Below are 21,341 nucleotides of genomic sequence, written 5' to 3' on the forward strand. Positions count from 1 at the left end.
TTTGAGTCGGAACAAACAAACTGCAAACTACTTGGGATCTGCATGTCAAAGCATGGGAAATACAAGAGGTAATTGAAGATTCTAGTCTGCACTTAGGAAGAAGGGATGGATCAGCCTATGTGTTTGCTTTGGTAATCCAACCTACACTTCTTCAAGGAATCATTGATGCTCAGCATCAAGACAAGGAATTGGAAGCCATTAGAGATCATCGTTGGAAGCTTAGAGTGAACTATGTGTTGAGAAGATCGTTTGTCTCCACGACATTCCTTTATCAATTCTATCTGATAGAGATCCACGCTGCACCTCCAAATTCTGAAAAGGATTGCAACATGCTATGGGAATAAAGTTAAATCTCAACACTACATTTCATTCAGGCACCAACCTATGCAAGGCTAAGTGGGGGCAATTGCCCCACTGAAATTTTCATTTTTGGTTTTATATGTCTAAATTATTTTATTTTATTTTATTTTATTTTGTCATATTTGCATTACATACCTATAAAATTTTAATATTGTCCCCACTGCAATTATATAAAAAGTTCACTAATGCCCAATTTTTTTTTTATATTTTCATTTTGTTAAAAGCCGCCCCCTCTACATAATTTTTTGGGTTGGTCCCTGATTTCATCCACGGTTGGTTCGGTTTCCTTATCATTTGTCAAAAATCAATTGATCGATCATTTTTTTGATATTTTCTTGTCAAATAATTATCATTGTTCGAATAAAAATAATTAGACTAAAGGATAATCAATGGCTCAAATAAAAGCTTTAATTTTCATTTTAAAATACATTTAGAAGCCAAACACAAAAAATTATTTTTAGGACCTTTGTCAAACACTCAAAAATAAAAATAAAAATGATATTTTACCTAAAGAAGTTCTATATAAAAAAAATTATTTTCTTGGAAGGTATTTTATGTCAAAATAAACCTTCATGAAAAAGAAATTTCAAAAGGGAGACTTATTGGCCTTAATTGTAAAAGTACATGACTTATATATCTTTTAAAACAAAAAGTAAAACTTGGTGGTAATTTCATTAGTATCCATCAGCTACCTAAGTACCTTCTCTTGGTTACTACTACAGAAGAAAAAAGAAAGAAATAACGAACGAACGGAAAACATAAATGAAGGACACGTAATGTGGTAGAAACTAGGAACACATTTCTGGTGCTTGATCATTGGCTACGAGAGGCTGATGGAACGTGAAAAGCAGTTGAACTCCGACCATAGTGTATTATGTCCTTCCCAAAATTGGTTTTCTCCTTTAACTGAAGCTAGGCTCTCCTCATATACAAAAACCTCAAGGCTATAGTTATCTCCGCCAGGTTCAAAGTACTTAATTTCTTGGGTGTTAGGGCTGTAAATCACCAACTGTGAAGTGTCATTATCGAAAATGAACTTTCCATTTTTTGAGCAACCAAGCAGTCTATCGACATTTGATAAGGGTCCGATAATTAATTGTTCGGTCCAATATCCTTCCTCTATCATCATCCATATGTCAACTTGCTTCTCTACCTCACGAGGATCATAAAGCAGCAGAGCAATAGATTCATTGTACAAGGCAAGAGCGCCAAATTGTGAATTATTAATTTCTAGTGGTGCCAATATCCTTTGAAAAGCCTCGTTTTCCATGTCAAACGAAAGGACCAAATAGTTATTATCATTTCCCTTAATTAGCCAGTAATAACGTCCATTTATGCATGTGTTGCCTAAAGTCTCTTGTATGTAATCATCGGGGCATAAATCAGCTTCAACTAGTTTCCAAGAATCAATACCTAGGTTATACACTGAAACAACTGCATGATCATATGGGCAATCAGTTTTTTCATCCCAAAGATACTGAATCCAGATCACCTTGTAGTTATTGGTTACTAGGTCTAACCCAAATCCATAATGATTATTGTAAGCCTTGGTATAGGGTGGGAGGACGGGATCGGATACCGGGAGAGGTTTAAATTCTCTTGTAGTGGGGTTCCACAATGCTATTTGACACCCATCACAAATACACAGTATACCGTTAAATGAGTCAATAACAGATGGACGTTTGGGCGTATGAGGATCCTCAATATCATGATAAACAATAGGCATGTTGGTAAGCATTTGAAGACGCAATAGAGCTAAAGCATATCTACTGGTGCTATAGTGGTACCGTTGAATGAGGAGATAGGCCTTGCGGTTTTGGTGATGGAGGTGCTTGCTAATGAAATTGGAGTTTTTGATAAGGTCGCGCCAATATCTACACACACATTTAAACCGCAATAATGATTTGACAGACAGCCTCAAGAGAATCTCAAGTACCGTGTCCTCTTGCATATGATGAACATAACTCTTGTTTCTCATTATTACACGTGTTGCTAATCAAGTCTTTAATTATTTTGATTCATATTTTGAATCAATTCATTTTATGCTGATGCAACAAACAGAATACTAAAAGAACAAACCCATGAGAAATATTTGATGATAAAGGACAGTATAAAAATAACAAGCAAGATAAAAGAAAAGAACAAAAACGAACTCAACTCACAACCTCACAACTCCAAAGTTAATACAAATTCATATACAATGAATCAATAATAGAATATAACAGAGAAAAATGAAAAGGTTAAATTTTCTTTTTTCGTTCCGCCTTAAGGCCGTATTCCCCGTCAACGACTCAACTGTGGACGTGTAGAATATATATATATATATATATATCAACATATATTATATGGAGTATATAAGAAAAATTAAGAACAAGACGAATAAAAAGAAAAGCAAAATCACAGAAAAGTAATGAAGTATTAAAGGGGAAAAAAAATTAGTACAGAAGAGGAATGAAGGACAGACGGAGCTTTTATTGAGACCAGAATGTAGTGAGAAATAATTGAAGGCAATTTGATCTGAGAGATGAGAGTTCCTCTCTAAAATGTTTGCAAGCAACTCGGTTTTTCCCTTTGAAAAAATGGACGAAGGATCTAAGGATGCGCTTGGTGAAATTAATTCTATAACGGCCTTCAAAAATTATGGTCCAAATAGAACATCATAAGCAATCCATTTGGAAGCCATATTGTGGGGTCAAATTAAAGACCCAAAATTCAGGGAGTCAAAGCTTCCAAACCATGTTACAACTGATTTTACGCGTACAAATTTGTTTTTGTGCAGAAAATCAAGCAAATTCTTCATTTGGTGGAGCTTACATTAAATTCACATAAAGGAAAAATTATACTGTACGCAGGGGTGCCGCATCATTGAGCTATATGGTAACCCCAACAAACTATAATTGGACATGGTAAACTAATTAAAAAGGTCCACGTCATTCCATAATGTAACTGACGGTGGTGTTAACTCAGTATGAAATTTGATGTTGAAAAATAAATTTGATTTTGTTATTTACTATTTTAAAGAGCTTGTCGTACATTTGCGTGCATTTAATGTTAGCGGTAGTAAATGATTTTAATGGAAATTAGTTAATGACAATTAATTTTAATGGAAATTAGTTAATGACAATTAGTGTGAGGTTAAAGGTTACAAAAAATCTAGAGGCAATGGGAGTTGTACCTACTAAATACCATAATAGTGGGAGTTAAGCTAAATGTTATGTTAGTGTGAGTAATTGGACACTTCATTGTAATTGTTACACATATGTTCTCTAGGCCTATATATTCATGTACTTTAGCCAACTATGAGAAGAATTTGGGATTAAGTGAAATAACATATTTCTTCCTCCATTTCTCTTCCAAATTATATTGAGTTTTATTTGTTTATCTAGCCACTTAGTTTCAATAAAGTGGTATCAGAGCAAAGTTAGAAAGTGGTATTAGAGCAAAAGCCAATAAGGTGGTATCAAAGTCAGGTCAGGATAAGAGCCTAAATGATCCTGAAGGCCTAACGGGGTTGATCCTAGAAAGTTCAACGTTTTGAGAATAACACGTTTCTCCTTGATGATGATGAAGATGAGAAAATGTATTTTCTTAGTGAGAAGATAATGTTCGATCTCTAATTACAAGAGAATGAGAATCATCATGACTTCATATCTCATACCATGTGATTTGTGGGATCACTACAACAGTTATGGCTTTTACCAACGCTCAAAAACGCCAGTAAAAGTCCCAAAAAATGCTGATAATTCAATTACCAGCATTTTATTAGCGCTTTTGAAAAACGCTGGTAAATCCAGTGTTGGTAGGGCTTTACCAGCGCTTCTTCAAAAGCGCTGGTATAGACCCTTTACCAGCGCTTTTTGAGAAGCGCTGGTATAGGGTCTTTACCAGCGCTTTTTTAAGAAGCGCTGGTAAAAGGTCATTTTTTTTTTTTTTTTTTTTTTTTTTTTCCTCCTTGCCAGCGCTTCTTAAAGAAGCCCGGGTAAAGGCACATTTTTATTTTTAATTTTTAATTTTTTTTATTTTTTACCCTTTATTGTTTTTGAAAAATGTCTTGGTTGCTAAATGTCATCCAATATAACACAAGTTGGCAATATAAAAGTGCAATCCAAATTGTTTTTACATATTACAACCACAAGTTAACCTGCTGCCAATATGAAAAATACCATCGAAATTGTTTACTAATAGATAAAGCTGGTAAATGTCAACCAAAACTCAAAAAATGTCTACTAATACAACTACAAGTTAACCTGTCAATATGAAAATACCATCCAAATTATCTAGATCTACTAAATGTGACAAAAAAAGAATTAAGAATTTTTGACAAATGTAGTACAAGTTTTTCAAAAAGAACTCATCCAAGGCAAAGGAAATGCTGAAAGCACAGCCACAACCCCATCTTCAGCTTCAACTTCAACTTTAACAACTTTTCTTGCCCATTTGATTTGAATTACCCTACATTTTTTATAAATTCATTAAGCGTACATTATAATAAATGAAAATTTAACATATAAGAGAAATTAAAGTTCATAACTTTAACTAAATTGGCATCATGACTAGAAAATGAATATATACAACACAAGAACATGCACAAAACCTTTTACATACTAAATTATATATAAGACAGTAATTTTCAAGTTCTGCTAAACTGCTATAAGAAATACTAGCAGCAAAGTCATGTTCGTTAGAACCTAAGAATAATCACTCATATGAAGAGAATTTAGGAGATAAACAACGCACGCGTGTGTGTGTGTGTGTGTGATAGATTTTATAATAGTAACAATATGAAACAAGATTTCCCTAAAAGAATGATAATGTGGTGAATCATAGCATTTACAATAATAATTCTCCAAAGGATTAAAATTAGTTGTGGGAACTATAGTTATTATTAATTTTGCAAATAATCTATAGTAATTAGTGATTTGAAGAGACAATGCATGTTTTGTATTTTGTTTTTGTTTGGATCTATGCTATTTATCAACTATGGTGAGTCACTGGTTTCCTAAAAAAGAGGCAGAAGTTGTTACTACAACCTAGATGATAGAACGTAAACCTTTTCTATAACTGATTCGTTAAAAATCTGATTTTCAAATTACTATAACAAAAATTTGTACTCTTATGAGGTTTAAGTAAAACTGTTAGGAGTAGTAACATATATTTCTATTTAAAATGATGTAGTTCAGGCCGAACTCAGAAGATGCATCCGTCTAGATTATCTAAGGCATTCTCCTTAAATGCATATAACGTATTGTACAAATTTATCAACTTTAGCCTAGACATGTTTGAGATGTAAAAAGACGGTACAATAAGATAGAAAGAAGTACACCAAAATGGACACATCTTCCTCTGTCCCACTGTCATTTTCCACAGGATCTAATGGGAGTTCTCCACTGTTCGATTCAATCTTCTTGATAAACTTTGTTGAGTATAATATCACCCCAAATCTCATAGGAAAACTAATCTCATACAAAGAAATAATCGTGTCAATTGCATGCAAAAGACAGTGAAACTAAAATTAGATAAGTAATTCTGGCAACAGTATAATGCACATACAACGAACTGACGTCACTTTTTACACAATAAAACTTGCCTCAAGTCCACAAATGGATATAGGATCCACAACAAAAACTGTATGGAACAAGTTCTTATGAATATAACGTAGTTGCCCAGGGAATACCGGCATCAAAATCTACAACACCAAAGTAAAAAGATAGAAACGCTTTTTTCAAAAGAATGCAAATTAGTGCATGAAGTCGTCTAAAGTAAATAATAGAATTGAATACATCCATGTGAAAGATAAACACACCTCATTTATATTACTATGCCAACGATTGTACATTGCATCCACCTCCAAAACCACCATTGGTTATCAAAACACGAAAGCTCTACTATGAAGATGTATTCTACTCATAAGAGTTTAGTGTATCTAGGTTACTTAATCAGATGCCAATCTATAAGATAGTTAAAATTTTAATTCTAGGCTTCTATCTCTTTTGTGCATAAGAAAACCCGTGAACTATAAGGAGGTTGTGTGTAAGGTAGTCCCCAGAGCTCAGATAAAGGAGAAAGGCAGCCTACAGGAAACCTTTCATTTTTTTTATGTAAGTTGAACCTGGAAAGGAAAGAAAAATGACATTCCAATCCAGAGTAGTTAGGATTTGGTCTGTTGAGTTATAATTTTTAGTATCTCAAAACGCAAAAAGATCCTTTTGCGGTGTTATCTACAAAACTGAAAACCCTACATCCATATGATTAGTAATATATTACACCAAGATCATTCGAAGAAAACCTGGTACCAGCTACACAAAAAGATGGGGCAATTTTCCTTACTAGAATCTTCTGGTAACTTTCGCAGTTGATGTTCTTATTAGAATGTTGTGAGGGTAGAACAATTGGAGCTTGTATAACACCCCAATATACAAATATAAAATATTAGTTTCTTTCTTTTAGTAAGGGTTCTATAATCCCATCTCTGAATTGTTTGTGTTTGTGTTTGGGCTATGAAGATAAAACCAAAGTATTCCGAGGAAAGTTACTAGGTCCTTAGGTTGTGATATCTGAGGTTGGCTGCTTAAGTATCTTGGTCTTCCTTTGAGAGTGAAGAGGGAAAAGTCTTTTGGGGTCCAGCAGTGGAAAATGTGCCAAGTACTTAGAAGGATGAAAGAAGGTATACATTTAACTGGGAATAAAATCACTGTAATCTAGATCTCTTACTAGCATATCCCTACCTACCTTAATTTACAATTACTCAACTCTTGCAGCCAAACTAGAAAGCCTTCAAAGAAAGGAGTAGGAAAGCATACTAGGTGTCATGAAGGTTCACAAAAAGAATAATACTTTCACTTAAGGCCAGTCATAGTGGGTATGCTTTTAAGGCTGAAATTTATCTTTGTTAGAAGGTACTCAAAAAGCTCAAGTGTTGGGATTAATCAATCTTTGTGTTCTAGATGGTTTATCCTTTACAGAGCAGGTGATAAACTACAGTCAGGATCTAAGAGGAAAAGTCTTCTAAATGCACAAATTTTGTTAGAAATTCATAATATCATATGCTGTCACTGTATCTTACTTATCAAAAGAAAAATATTTTGTCACTGTATCCTATGTGCTAGTCACAATCGATTATCAGCATAATTAAAAATTAAAAAATAAACAATTTTTCATCACAGTTAAGAAATTTTGACCTTACACAAGTCACTTGTCTTTCTAATTTTCTTGAACTGGGATGAGATTTCTTAGAACATTTTGTTTGGAATCAAATTGCTCACATTTGGATTAGACTTAATACTTTTCATAGCCCACTAGCAAGCAGTATTAGGATTAAATCTACTGCTTATAACCAAGTAAGATTTCATATTCTTATATTTAATTTTCCCATTGTGAGGTTGGGGTTGTATAGACCAAGCAATATGTATATATAGAGACAGGGAGATAGGGAGATATAAGATGAAGACATGGCGTATGATGATGAAACGACATTTTACAGTTTCTTCATAATTTATTTTCAGACAAGAAGATTCTCCTACTCGGAAAACAATAGCAATTATGGGTCACAGGTCACAACTATGTTTCACTAAAATGTGATACAGAATATTTAGATAGTAAAAAATTCAAATGTTTTCAGATAAAGGATCAGCAATTTAAGTAGTAATAAAAACAACTAAAGCATCAAAGCCACTGTAACATGGTATCACAATTTGGGTAAAAGTAAAGTGACTTTTTCAGGAACAAACAGACCAGAATTTTAGAGAATATGAACCCTCTAACTTCTTGACTGAGATCTTCAATGTGAGGATCTTCAAAAGTGACACCTGCACCACATACATCATTTTCTTAAAGAAACTAATCTTAATGAAAAACCCAGTAGTACAAAATGGAAGTGCCTTACTTCTATGGCAATATAACAGTTCAGAAAACCCAAAAAAGTTATATAACATTCCTTATCCATAAACCAAACTGAAAATTAGAATAATAGAAAGCTAAAACAGAATTGCACAAATAAAAAAAATAAAAAATGCAAGAATGCAAAATTTACTTGCAAAGCGTATGTAATAAACCAAGAAAAATATAATATCTCATCTTTTAGACCCATCATGTACTGACCCTCTTTTATTTTCTGCTCCTGAAGCATTAGAATAAAAAATGAGCTCAGCCCAAAAGTTTTTATAAGAAAGGACTACTCCAATTTTGATATTTCAGAGATGAGAAAGACATCAATGTATGCAAAAATGTACAAAAATAAAAGAGACTAGGAACATTATGAGCCCATGATTAATAATGTATTAAACCCATTACCAAACCTTCTCGAACACAGAATAGCTTGCGCATAAAAAAATAATGAATTTAATAAAATTAAAAATAAAATAAAAACTAGAGAGATTATTTGGTGATAGATACAACATGGGCAATAATGAATTTTAAAAAATAAATGATACATACGGCAACCCCATAGGCAATTCTTCCACAATTAGAAATATATATATATATATATATATAGAAGTCTAAATCAAAATGTCCAATGAACATAATCATCAACATAACACCAAGATAGAGATTTTTTGACACAATTACAACAAACAAGAACATACCTGAATGAAAATAAAAAGAATCCCCAAGAAATAGAGAAGTGTAGCTGTAATCTGAACCACGGGGACGGCGAACTCGACGAGGCCGAGTTGGACGTCGAATTCCATCAACGGCATCCAGTAATCGATGCCGGCGAGATGAGCAAGGAGATTATGAACGTTCACAAAGATTATGAGAGCTAAGCCTATAAGTAGAAGAACCAAACCCGATTTCGGCTCGCTGGAGAGCTGAGCCGCGAAGCCATAGAGAAGAACAATGGTGGCAAACACGTATAGGCCGGCGTTCATGTACTCGAACCGATTTCGAGCCAGCTGGGGTCTATATATCTGACTCTCTCGGGCCGATACAAGCTTCACCATTCTGATCAATCAAGACTGGTATGGTATAGGTATGTAGAGAGAGAAAGTGAGAAAAGTGACAGAGAGATTGGAGGCAGAGTTGCTAAAAGAGAGGGGCGGTTGAGGAGAAGGGGCACGTGTCATCACGATTAGGGAGTTGCAGAGAGAGAGAGGGAGAGGGCGCAAGTTCAGAGTTGAGACCGAGAATAGAGATGGAGGCAATTGGGGAGTTGGGGAGAGTGAGATTGAGGCGATTGGGGAGTTGCAGAGAAAGAGGGGGGTAAGTTTAGAGTTGAGACCAAGAATAGAGATTGAGACGATTGGGGAGGCTGAAGAGAAACTAGGGCTCGGATGAAATTGGTAAAGTTAGAAATAAAGTGAAATAATATTAGAGCACCAAATTTTCCCTCACTACATTTCGCACTTAGCAGCGTTTGTTTATAAAGCGCTGGTAATTAGTACTCAACACCAGCGCTTTTTTTAGAAACGCTGGTGTTGATAGTACTCAACCCCAGCACTTTTTAATGAAACGTTGGTAATTAATACTCAACACCAGCGCTTTTCTAAAAGCGCTGGTAATTAGTACTCAAGACCAGTGCTTTTTTTAAAAGCGCTGGTGAAACCCTAATATGTTGTAGTGGATGTTGTTGGAGAAAAGCCAAAGAATGGCATGTTCAACAAGTTTCGTGTGAAAAAAGAAGAAAAGGTATTTGTAGTGTTGCAAAAGGCAAAACATCAAGAAATTTGTGAGTATTTTGGAGAGTCCAAAACTCCAAGTTATGTTTAGAAGATGCTCGAGACCATCGTTTCCAATCATATAGGTGAATCACTACCCACAGAGTATTAGGTGCAATGCTTTAAGGATGATGAGTTTACTAAGGCTGATTATGAAAGTCATGAGGGCAAATTTGTGGAGCATGAAGAAGCGTACAATGTAAATGAAGTTGAAGAATTTGGATAACAACTCGAAATGGTGAATGAAGAAAATGTAAAGAGATGTGTTGGAAAGGAGATTGAAAAAGTGGAGGAGAATGAAGTTGAAAAAGAAGTTAAAGACGAAGAAAATAATAAAGAAGAGGGTAAAGTTGGTGAGTTAACATATTCAAGTAAGATTGTGAATTCCTCTTTCAAAGAAGTTATATTTGATGAATTTATGATTTCTTCGATCATATTCATCCCAATTGGTAAAAGAAATTAAAGACTATGATAATAGTGCTCATGTTGTGGAGAATTATGATATTGTCTTGAAGAAAGTTATTCCAATCAAGTGTGATAATGAAACTCAAGGTGATAAGAATTTCTTGTATTGTTTTTTACAAAATAGTTTGGAGAATTTTACAATTGCCACAAGTTGGGTGAATATGGAGTTATTTTTTTGACTCTAAAGAAGAAGCACGTATGAAGTTAAAAATGCATCATAAATTCAAGAAGAAAAAAGATGAATGGTGTGTTCATATAAAGAGGGTGATATATAATTATTTTGTGAAGGCATCAAACATGCATCTGAAGATGTTTCACAAGCCATACACATCAATAGAAATGGCCAAAAAGATTATTGCTATTGAAGAAGGAGGAACTCAAGACCAATTGAAGACATTGTGACTAAGCTCCCAAGATTAATAAGAGTTTATTTTCAAGTTACAAAATCAAGTTTAAAAGGGGTATTGGAAAATAAACTTGTTTTTGTTATTTAGTATTTTCAAGTATTTGGCATACATAGTGTATGTGTGCATTTCATGTTACTGATAGTAAATGGTTTAATAAGAATTAGTGTGAGGTTGAAGGTTACAGAAAATCAAGAGGCATGTGGGTAATACCTGCTAAATACCATAATAGTGGGAATAGTGCGAGTTAAACCTAAATGTTAAGTTAGTGTGAGTAATTAGGAACTTAAATGTAATTGTTACCGTAACTGCCAGAACTCGTGGGTCCGAACCATCATCTGGGTCCTTACCTGAACCCAAGATCACCTAAGTCAATCTACAACATGTCTAGTGTCCATTCATCATCTTTGTATCCAAATTATGTCATATGGAGGCTTTAAACAACATTTTATGGCTCAAAATTTAATTTCACAAGAAAAGGAACAAAGTGCACCAGAGCAGCCATAGTTTGGTAGACCGAAATGGAGAACAGGTTAGCCGAAATAAGGTTTCGGTCGACCAAAATGCAAAGTCCCGAGGCTATGAAAAAAACTGATAGGCCGAAATGGCTTTGCAAGCTAGGTTTCAGCTACTGGAAACGGAAATGTAAAAATGAAGGGAGGCTTTGGATAGGGACTTTGAGAAATGTTCTAAACCTGTTTCAACCACATCCATAAACATGTTTTTATTGATAAAATAACGTTCGTACAACGTAATGAGATTTGATTACATCATTATACATCAAATTAAATTCAATTACATTGAATATAGACACATGAGCTTCAAATTATAAACTTTCTAACTATGTATAATCATGTGAAGATGTCTCATCCACTTTGCCGCTTCAAAACTTGAAAAAAATTATAAAGAAGGGGTGAGCACAAGGCCCAGTAGAGAATGCCTAAGTGGCGTCTCCTCAACCAAGGTAATCACTTACATGTTTTCCAAATAAAGAATAGGAAAAAGGAGTCGGGGATCATGCAAGGAATTCTTACACTGCATATTCACTGCATATCCACATACACTTGCAATGGATGATATACCCCAATGTAACTACACCAACCTCATAACTCATATGTCCACATACCACATCCACACTGTGATACCCCTTGATTCTAAAGCCACAGGTGATCAAGTCCGAGCACAGATACGAGGGATACCAAACAATTAATATGTAAACAAGCAGAAAATAAAAACTGAATTAAGAATAAATTAATAATACGCTAAAAGAAATCTAAAATAGGAATCCTCAAACTTGAAATAATAAATTAAGTATAATTTAAAACTATACAACTCGGGAATCCACCTAGTGGACCCCTAATCCCAAATCCTTGAATAAATTTACAGAATTAAAATCCAAAATTAAAATAGAAAGGAAATCCAATGTAATCGGAAGAGTGAGTGTCTGTATCTGTATCAACACGATCAAGCTCTAAGCCTGGTACTGTCGAACACTTGAAAAATAATAGAGTGGGTCAGACCCACATGCAAGTCCTGATCTACTACGATCCAAACAGAAATCTGATACGCAGATACATCTTAGATAGACTCAACAATATTCAGAGTAGTCCATATATGTATATATTACACACTATAGGAGGCTCACTAGTCCAATAGGTATGTCTCAGCCTGAGTAGAGATACCATGCAAATCGCACGTAATGTGGTCATGTGTATCTAGACCTACCAGGGAACAAAACCACTATCCAGTTATCCATCCTAGGTGATATACGCACCCTAACCATGGTCCTGAGACTCAAGCTCATACCATGGCACCATAACATAAATATATAAAGTCCGTTCAAAGTGTGTCATTCAAATAGTTTATCGACATGACACATAGTTATAAGTAGGACTTAACTTTTGTAGTTAATCCATCTTATTTCATTATAGGTAAGACTTAGTATTTGAACTAATCCATCCCTAATATAGGTAGGTCTCAGTGTTTTGAACTGAGCCGTCTCTAATATGCCACCGTCCCATACCAGTGCATAGACATCCATATAAGTAGGACTTAACCTTTTATTGTTAATCCAACTCATTCCAAAATAAGTAGGATTTAGTGTTTTACTAATCCATCCCTAGTATGCCACCGTCCCATACCGATGCACACAATCCTCCAAACAACATAATTGTAAAGACCACAATTGTTATCTATCAACCATTATCCAGGATATGTATAAATACAGTTTAGTATATATAACATGACACTAGGCATTCATTACAGAACCTAAATATCACATTCCAACATTTTAAATTGCTCATATGAGTCATAGTATTTAAATCCCCCATTACCATAGTTGACCAAAAATAGTATAAATAGTTATCAACTACATTCCAAAATAAGCACAAATATAATTTCACATGTGTAAAACTAAATCATGCATCCACTAACAGATTTAGAAAACAAATCCCAGTCCTTTAAATTGACAGAATCCAACTATGCAATTACCTCCTCCAAACAGTGTCGTAACAGATGAGATATATAACAGATTTAATTGTCAGTTAATCCCAACTAAGCATACATATAATTAAATAACAGAATGCTTATAACTCAGCTGCAAAACTGTTGGGAAACGTGCTAGTTTTAAAATTTTTTTGAGGGATTTAAATTCATAGATCTTGATTCATTACATAGAGACAAGTTTTGTACAAAAATAAAACATGATGTATCATTCAATTAAAAGATTGAATACTTACATCAAGGTTTGAGTAAACCTTAGATCTCTCCTCTAAAGTGAATGTTCTCACTTATTGTAGATCCCTTAGCAAGATGCCTTCTTCTTGGATCTCCATCTTCTTGGTAATTGTTTTGCCTTTAGGAATCACTCATAAGCCTCCATGAATGACCTTGGAAAACTAGGCTTGTGGGAGCCTCCATTAGATGAGAACATAAACCCTAATTTTCTAGAGAGAGAAAATAAATTCCTTTTTCTTACTCATTCAAAATCACCCCCTAAAATATACATAGACCATGTATATTTATAGGCAACATAAAAATAAAGAAAAGGAAATAACAAATCCTTCTCCATCTCTAATTCATATGTCTCAAATCTAATATGATTCCAATATCAAGTTGGGCTATGAGTGAGAATCCATTGGGCCTATTATTTTATTGGCTACAATGAATTAATAATTGGCCCGGTCCATGGACCCAATTCAATTAATTCATAAATTAATTTCTACTCCACTAAAAGAAATTAATTGAACTCCAATTAAATAATAAATAACCTCTAAGTCAATATTGCACTTTGACCCCTCTATACATAATTAGTTATCGGATAAATAAAGCCATCAATCCGACTACTTAATTAATATATCTATTTTGGTACCTCTGATTATTTCTGGCTCGATCACAATAAAACATTTGTTTGACAAAAATAATAATTTAAATAAATAAATATATAATAAATCATTTTGTCTAAAAACATACGAAGGCCTTCGAATTTACTTTGTAATCAACCATAATCAATACAAAATAAATACAAGTAGCAATGATGCAAATATTGAAAATATAATCCTCTAACTATTAATTACATAACTACCCAAAGTGTCGGTCTAAGGATCCCGAAGAATCCGCCGAACAAATCAAAGTAATTATTAATTAATAAAAGAGTCTATACTTTTCTCATGCTTAAGAGTCAAATGCCATGACAGTGATAGGGAGTAATTGCATACGACGGCTCTCGTAATATATCTCAACCTAACGCGGATCCAGTTCAAGTCTTAATTAATTATGAGTCCATCCATAATTACCGACTATGAACAATATATAATTACTATTTATATATCATGCATTGATTGCCATCACATACATATATATAAATATTTCTTGTAATTACATGGACACTATCAATTTCATAGTGAATCGAAACATAATACATTGAATTCACCAATTATATAAATCATAAATATTTCAGATATGTCAGGAACATATGTCACTATAATCCAGATAGGAATTTGCTATGCCAGGGCATATAAATCCCAACATAGTTATAAGTAGGACTTAACTTTTGTAGTTAATCCATCTTATTTCATTATAGGTAAGACTTAGTATTTGAACTAATCCATCCCTAATATAGGTAGGTCTCAGTGTTTTGAACTGAGCCGTCTCTAATATGCCACCGTCCCATACCAGTGCATAGACATCCATATAAGTAGGACTTAACCTTTTATTGTTAATCCAACTCATTCCAAAATAAGTAGGATTTAGTGTTTTACTAATCCATCCCTAGTATGCCACCGTCCCATACCGATGCACACAATCCTCCAAACAACATAATTGTAAAGACCACAATTGTTATCTATCAACCATTATCCAGGATATGTATAAATACAGTTTAGTATATATAACATGACACTAGGCATTCATTACAGAACCTAAATATCACATTCCAACATTCTAAATTGCTAATATGAGTCATAGTATGTAAATCCCCCATTACCATAGTTGACCAAAAATAGTATAAATAGTTATCAACTACATTCCAAAATAAGCACAAATATAATTTCACATGTGTAAAACTAAATCATGCATCCACTAACAGATTTAGAAAACAAATCCTAGTCCTTTAAATTGACAGAATCCAACTATGCAATTACCTCCTCCAAACAGTGTCGTAACAGATGAGATATATAACAGATTTAATTGTCAGTTAATCCCAACTAAGCATACATATAATTAAATAACAGAATGCTTATAACTCAGCTGCAAAACATGATTTATGATTCTAAGTCATGCAGAGAAACTTAAATCCCTAAAACAGTAAGCCATTACCAGTTTATGTCAACCCTTCCTCCTACAGGTTTACTTTGAACCTTAGGCTAATTCCATCCCAAATTTCTGGATTTAAGCTTACTTATCAATTCTTATATAAGTCTTAAGCAGTGTATTACATCATTTAGTAGCCTTGAAATAGTTTCAGAGACTCTGTCTTGGCCAAACAGTCCATTAAAACTCAGTATACGCAAAAACAAAAGAAAGAGAAGGCTCTGAAACTCAGAAATCCCTCTCTATTCAAGGAGAGCCGGCTCCCCTTCCTTGGGATCTAGCTCTAGATGGTTGAGAGCCGGCTCTCAACCCTAGAGAGCCGGCTCTTGTGTTTTAGGAGCAGGCTCCCTCTATTTTTTGAGCTTGCTCTCATCTCTAAGAGTCGTGGCTGCGTCTGCGTGTGTCTTCTCTGACTCTGGTGGTTTCTAGTCTTTAAAAATAGTTTCATTATAGATTTTAACGTCTTATCCTCATCCCAGATTGATCACAAGATAGAGTTATACAAATAAGAATTGAATTAAACATCAGTTTTTAAAACAACGGCAGTAAAAATTTAAAACTGAACTTATAAACAACTAAGGAACAGATTAATTCAACAATTCTAAATACGGATTAAACATGCATAAAAGATGTATTTAAGTCTTAGTTTAATCCCTGGAGGCTATCTAAGCATGCACAGTACATAAATTCTTGGGAAAGAGAAGATCAGAAACTTGCCTTTGAAACTCAAACTTGCAAAGCTAATTCCACGTCTCTGAGTGTTAAACCACCCTTGCTGCTCCTACTGCAGTCCAGTAACACATACCAAACTTCCCTCCTTGATTCTGTTTTGTGAACCACCCAAACTCCCACTCCGGTTCTCTCTGTATCTCTCTGGTTTTCACTACTAATTTAGGGCTCTGTTTGTGGTTTACAGAATGTACGTTTATTCTGTTCTCCAAACCCTAAACCATGTATTGCTTTATATTTATAGGTGTATATTAATACCCTAGGACACGAATAATCAGAGACTAAGCCCTAATCCCCATCCTAATCGGCCCATGAAACTATCTCAGTTCTAACCTACGGCGGCTCACCTATACGTGAATTATAAGCCAAAAATTATAACTGTAACCCTAAGTTACCATACAGAAAATAAATAAACATTACATTAACTAAATAAAACAATTAAATAAGTATAATAATTAAACAGGTAATAAAACCAAGTTACATATTATTAAGGCAATTAATTTAAATAAATTCAAATAATACAGTTAAAACAATCTCAATTAACATGTAAATTACACAAATATTAATTAAATCAATTAAGCAAACACAATTAATCACTTAAAAAAAACAAAACAACTAAGTCACATAACTAAATCAATTAATCAATGAAAAATAAAATTAAATTTCCAATTCTATCCTTTTGAAAACTAGGGGTATTACATTCTTCCCCCCTAACAAAAGGAATTCCGTTCTTGGAATTCACGAAACTCTGAATTAATGACTTTACCAAATTCATTTCCAATTTCGTGTGGCACAACTTCATTAGATAAGCTCCACCAAATTCCAACATATCCAACAATATACCATGTATAAGAAATAGCATATTTGTACAACTCCCAAATTGTATCTATCAACGATCCAATCGTACCCAATATTTAGCGAAGGGTAATGATCCCTACTCCTCCATGTTCCATAGAACAGACGCATAGAATTCTTATGCATGCAGTGCTTTAACAAGTTGGTAACGCTATAGTATAAGCAACTGCCTAACTCGATTAGCAAAATCCGTGAAAAGGCAGTGTAATACAGAAAACTAACATTCCTCCAAAACAACCATTTCCTGATAGAGAACTCTTATGTACGAGTTCAACTATCTACAAAATCCAATTGCCGCCTCCAAACCATACACACTCATTACCAAAAGAGAGTATGTTTCTCTGGTGTATCCTTACACAAAGTCAAGGTCTTATCATATAACCTCGCTTCCAGGCCAGACCAACCAGTGAGAGATCGGCACCACCTACTATCCAAAATCCCAGACATTGTCGTACGAACCCCCTTGTGCCAACAATAGCACAGATAATATCAGAAAAGCTAAGTAACGCTTCCAATTACCCATGCCAACCTAGGATATATCCTAAGCATATTTACCGTGATTTAAATATAATATCGCGATCACATTTCCTGTCTAGAGATGCGAAGCATAGTTGTTGCTCCAAAACCTTTAGAAAACTCCTTTGACACAATACCGGTTATCTTTTATATTGAATAACCACATGCTATAACTCCGTTATCAGCGCAATGGAGAACGGATAAGAAGTGCCAAAGTAAACACCACTAAAGTGTAGTCCACAAGCGAACTTGCTCTATCCACTATTCTAAAACCATATGGAATTAAAATTTCGACTAATGTTGGTAACTTCTACCAACCATCCCCTCCTGATTAGTCCTACTCCCATTTCAATATAGGAAGTAGCTAAAGCCTCCAGTGATATCCAAGTATCAATTTTCCACCTTCTTAGTAGGTGATACATTTAGAAACAGTGATATACCTGTCTCTATCCGTACCGGCTCACCAAGACGAACCTGATAAGTCGTACAATAACTCCTATCCATTTAACTGCAATGTAAAATTTATGAATTTTACACCTCAGTCACTCTAACCTTACCAGAATCAGAAAGACAACTACTACTCCTCCTTCAGTACCCTAAACTCATCGGAGTAAGTTACTACCTCCTATGGGGTCAGCCCAAACATTCCAAGTTGATCGCCTCTATTTTCCTGGTAATAGCAAGTGTTATTATTTCCTCATACGAAAACTTAACTGACTTTCAAAATAACCACTGAAAGTTTAATTACCATAGCGGTTGATAAAATCAGCCTTTTCCCCACCACTTCCACTAGATACAACTAAATGCAAAGTGTGAATCACCACACCTGTCCATCTAAGCCGTCCTGTGATCTGTGCTATTCGTAGGAACTGATATCTTACCAGTTCTAAAATAGACAACACAAAGCTGATTTAATTGTATCAGTCACCCAGAATCCTGACCCTTGTGTAGAATCAACAATCTCTCATCTAGATCCGTGAAAACTACTCTGTCAGGCCCGCTCTAGCATGAGAAATGGCCACAAGAATCTAATGATCTCTAACGGTCCATCTAAATTATTTACTAGATATCAGACTTTGAGACAAATCATTATGTCCCTCCTCCTACTTACCTCCCAAACATCTGCTTCCTTTTTGCGAAGCATTATGTTTCCTTCGAGACCAATTAAAGAACTAAGAGTTACGATCCTCAGTCCGTAAATTCCTCTTCTAACTTGTCTAACGGAAGTATCGTTAGTCCGATAACACCAGCTTCCAGATTTAGGTGTTCGGTCCCACCTTCAAATCTTCGACCCCCTACTTTTCTAATCCAAGTAAGTGTCTAATAGACATCCTGTCCAAACGCAACTTCATATGGAATCTTGTCATCCTCCAAATAGATAACAATTCCCGAGCAATAACTATTTGTTGCGAACCATTACCTAAAAAAAAAAATTTCCATATTATTTGTGCAAATGAAGAGACTTTGCTTCATCCTCGATATGCAACTCTGCTAACTCCTCCTAACGACACACCCTTATGAACCAAATTCTTGATTTAAGGATAAACGAACGAATAGTTAATCTTCCTACTATCCTTAGTCGGTGTCATTTCCACAAGTACTTAAACCAGTACCAAAATCCTCTTACTGACTTAAAAACATCTGTTTAAAAATTTTTGAGAAAATATTCAGCCAAGTCAGTTCCTCCGATAAACTATCGTGATGTTACAGTTTATCAAATGAATCTATATCATTTGACTCGAACTGCTGGTTTACTTATCCCACCCTGAAAATGTACTATAACTACGCATAGCTAGGTTTATTAAATTGTCTCAAGGTAGATACACTTATGCCCAAAATCCTAGCGTACTTAACGCTATTCCTCCAAAACGGTAGTTGACTGATCACCCTCTTCTGTCTCCAACCAAACCGTATTCCCGATCCTGAATTATTAACGAAAAGGAAACACATAAAGCACACACATTAAAGCACGATAGAACCCTATGTAAAACATCGTTCCTCCTAGCAAAGAAAATCTCCTTTTAGAAATCAACTTTACCTGATTGGTTCACAATCTCCCTTTTACAGTTTCAGAGGAAATCATCCAACCTCGAAACATAAGCTCAAATCATAGCTCAACACAATCCATTTGCTTCAGCAAATTCTAAAGGCTTAACCTTCACCCTCCTTATCCTCGGAATGCAAACCGTCTAATGTAGCTTTGTAAAGCAACCTAGAACGTCCCAACCTAATCCCCATACTCCTCGGAACGTGATATAAAATCATCGCTTCGTTCTGAGAAGAACTTTATCCGATCCTAAACTCCTGAAGAGTTCACTTTATCTACCTTTTCTAAAGGTAATCCCAAAGGTTAACTATCTGTAGGTCGATCCATGCCAACTCGACTAGTATCATTCACTATACTATTAGCGAACAAGATCACTCTCGCGTGATCCTTGCTTTCCAAGATTCCATACCCTCTTTCTTGAGTATATTGAAAACTCCTCCCCTAGAGTCCTCTTTGGACTCCTATTCCTCGGTTGTCACCTTTATAAGAACAACTAAAATCATGCTGGTCCCTTATGCGGTGACCAAAAACGCACTCCTATATCCCTCCTTGGCTTATACTTTTAAAAGTAGCGCCAACCGGAACTAAACCTTCAATCCTAAATTCTGCTTTTGATAGAGAACTCGATAACGCACTCCTCTACTCCTTCGGTCTAATTCGCTGTCACCGAGGATCCCATTCTCCTTCTAGTGTCAACTATTCCATAATTATGGAATATAATTGACATCAGCTGCTCCTCCTAACGAACCGTAAAAGAGTACAATGAATCCTAATATGGCTCTAAGTTTTTAAGAGACGCAACGCGGAAGACTTCTAACGAAATAAACTCCTAAGGACACTTGAACCTGGAGTGCTCTTATACCAACTATGATACCCCTCGATTCTAGAGCCACGGGTGATCAAGTCCGAGCACAGATCCGAGGGATACCAAACAATTAATAAGTAAATAAGTAAAAAATAAAAACTGAATTAAGAATAAATTAATAATACGCTAAAAGAAATCTAAAATAAGAATCCTCAAACTTGAAATAATAAATTAAGTATAATTTAAAACCGTACAACTCGAAAATCCACCTAGTGGACCCCTAATCCCAAATCCTTGAATAAATTTATAGAATTAAAATCCAAAATTAAAATAGAAAGGAAATCCTATGTAATTGGAAGAGTGAGTGTTTGTATCTGCATCAACACGATCCTGCTCTAAGCCTGATACTGTCGAACACCTGAAAAATAATAGAGTGGGTCAGGCTCACATGCAAGTCCTGATCTACTACGATCCAAACAGAAATCTGATACGCAGATATATCTTAGATAGACTCAACAATATCTAAAGTAGTCTATATATGTATATATTACACACTATAGGACACTCACTAGTCCAATAGGTATGTCTCAACCTGAGTAGAGATACCATGCAAATTGCACGTAATATGGTCATGTGTATCTAAACCTACGAGGGAACAAAACCACTGTCTAGTTATCCATCCTAGGTGATATTAGCAC

At 34.8% G+C, this 21,341-nt stretch overlaps 1 protein-coding gene and 1 long non-coding RNA gene across 2 annotated transcripts; both read right to left on the reverse strand.

Annotated features, from left to right (window-relative positions):
- Window positions 1-1,180: 1,180 nt before the first annotated feature.
- On the reverse strand, window positions 1,181-2,338 carry LOC132316166 (putative F-box protein At3g10430). The gene has a single exon (XM_059814679.1). It carries the CDS (start codon window positions 2,336-2,338, stop codon window positions 1,181-1,183), a length of 1,158 nt encoding a protein of 385 aa, XP_059670662.1.
- Window positions 2,339-4,559: 2,221 nt separating this feature from the next.
- LOC132315876 (uncharacterized) lies at window positions 4,560-5,810 on the reverse strand. Its single transcript, XR_009483874.1, has 2 exons — window positions 5,684-5,810; window positions 4,560-4,812 (listed from the first exon to the last, which is right to left on the reverse strand). It is a non-coding gene; the product is annotated as an uncharacterized LOC132315876 (long non-coding RNA).
- Window positions 5,811-21,341: the final 15,531 nt, after the last annotated feature.

This window comes from Cornus florida, unplaced genomic scaffold, assembly GCF_030987335.1.
Source record: "Cornus florida cultivar Cherokee Brave unplaced genomic scaffold, ASM3098733v1 CherokeeBrave_3.0.0_Hap2_Chr07, whole genome shotgun sequence".
NCBI classification, from domain to species: Eukaryota; Viridiplantae; Streptophyta; class Magnoliopsida; order Cornales; family Cornaceae; genus Cornus; species Cornus florida.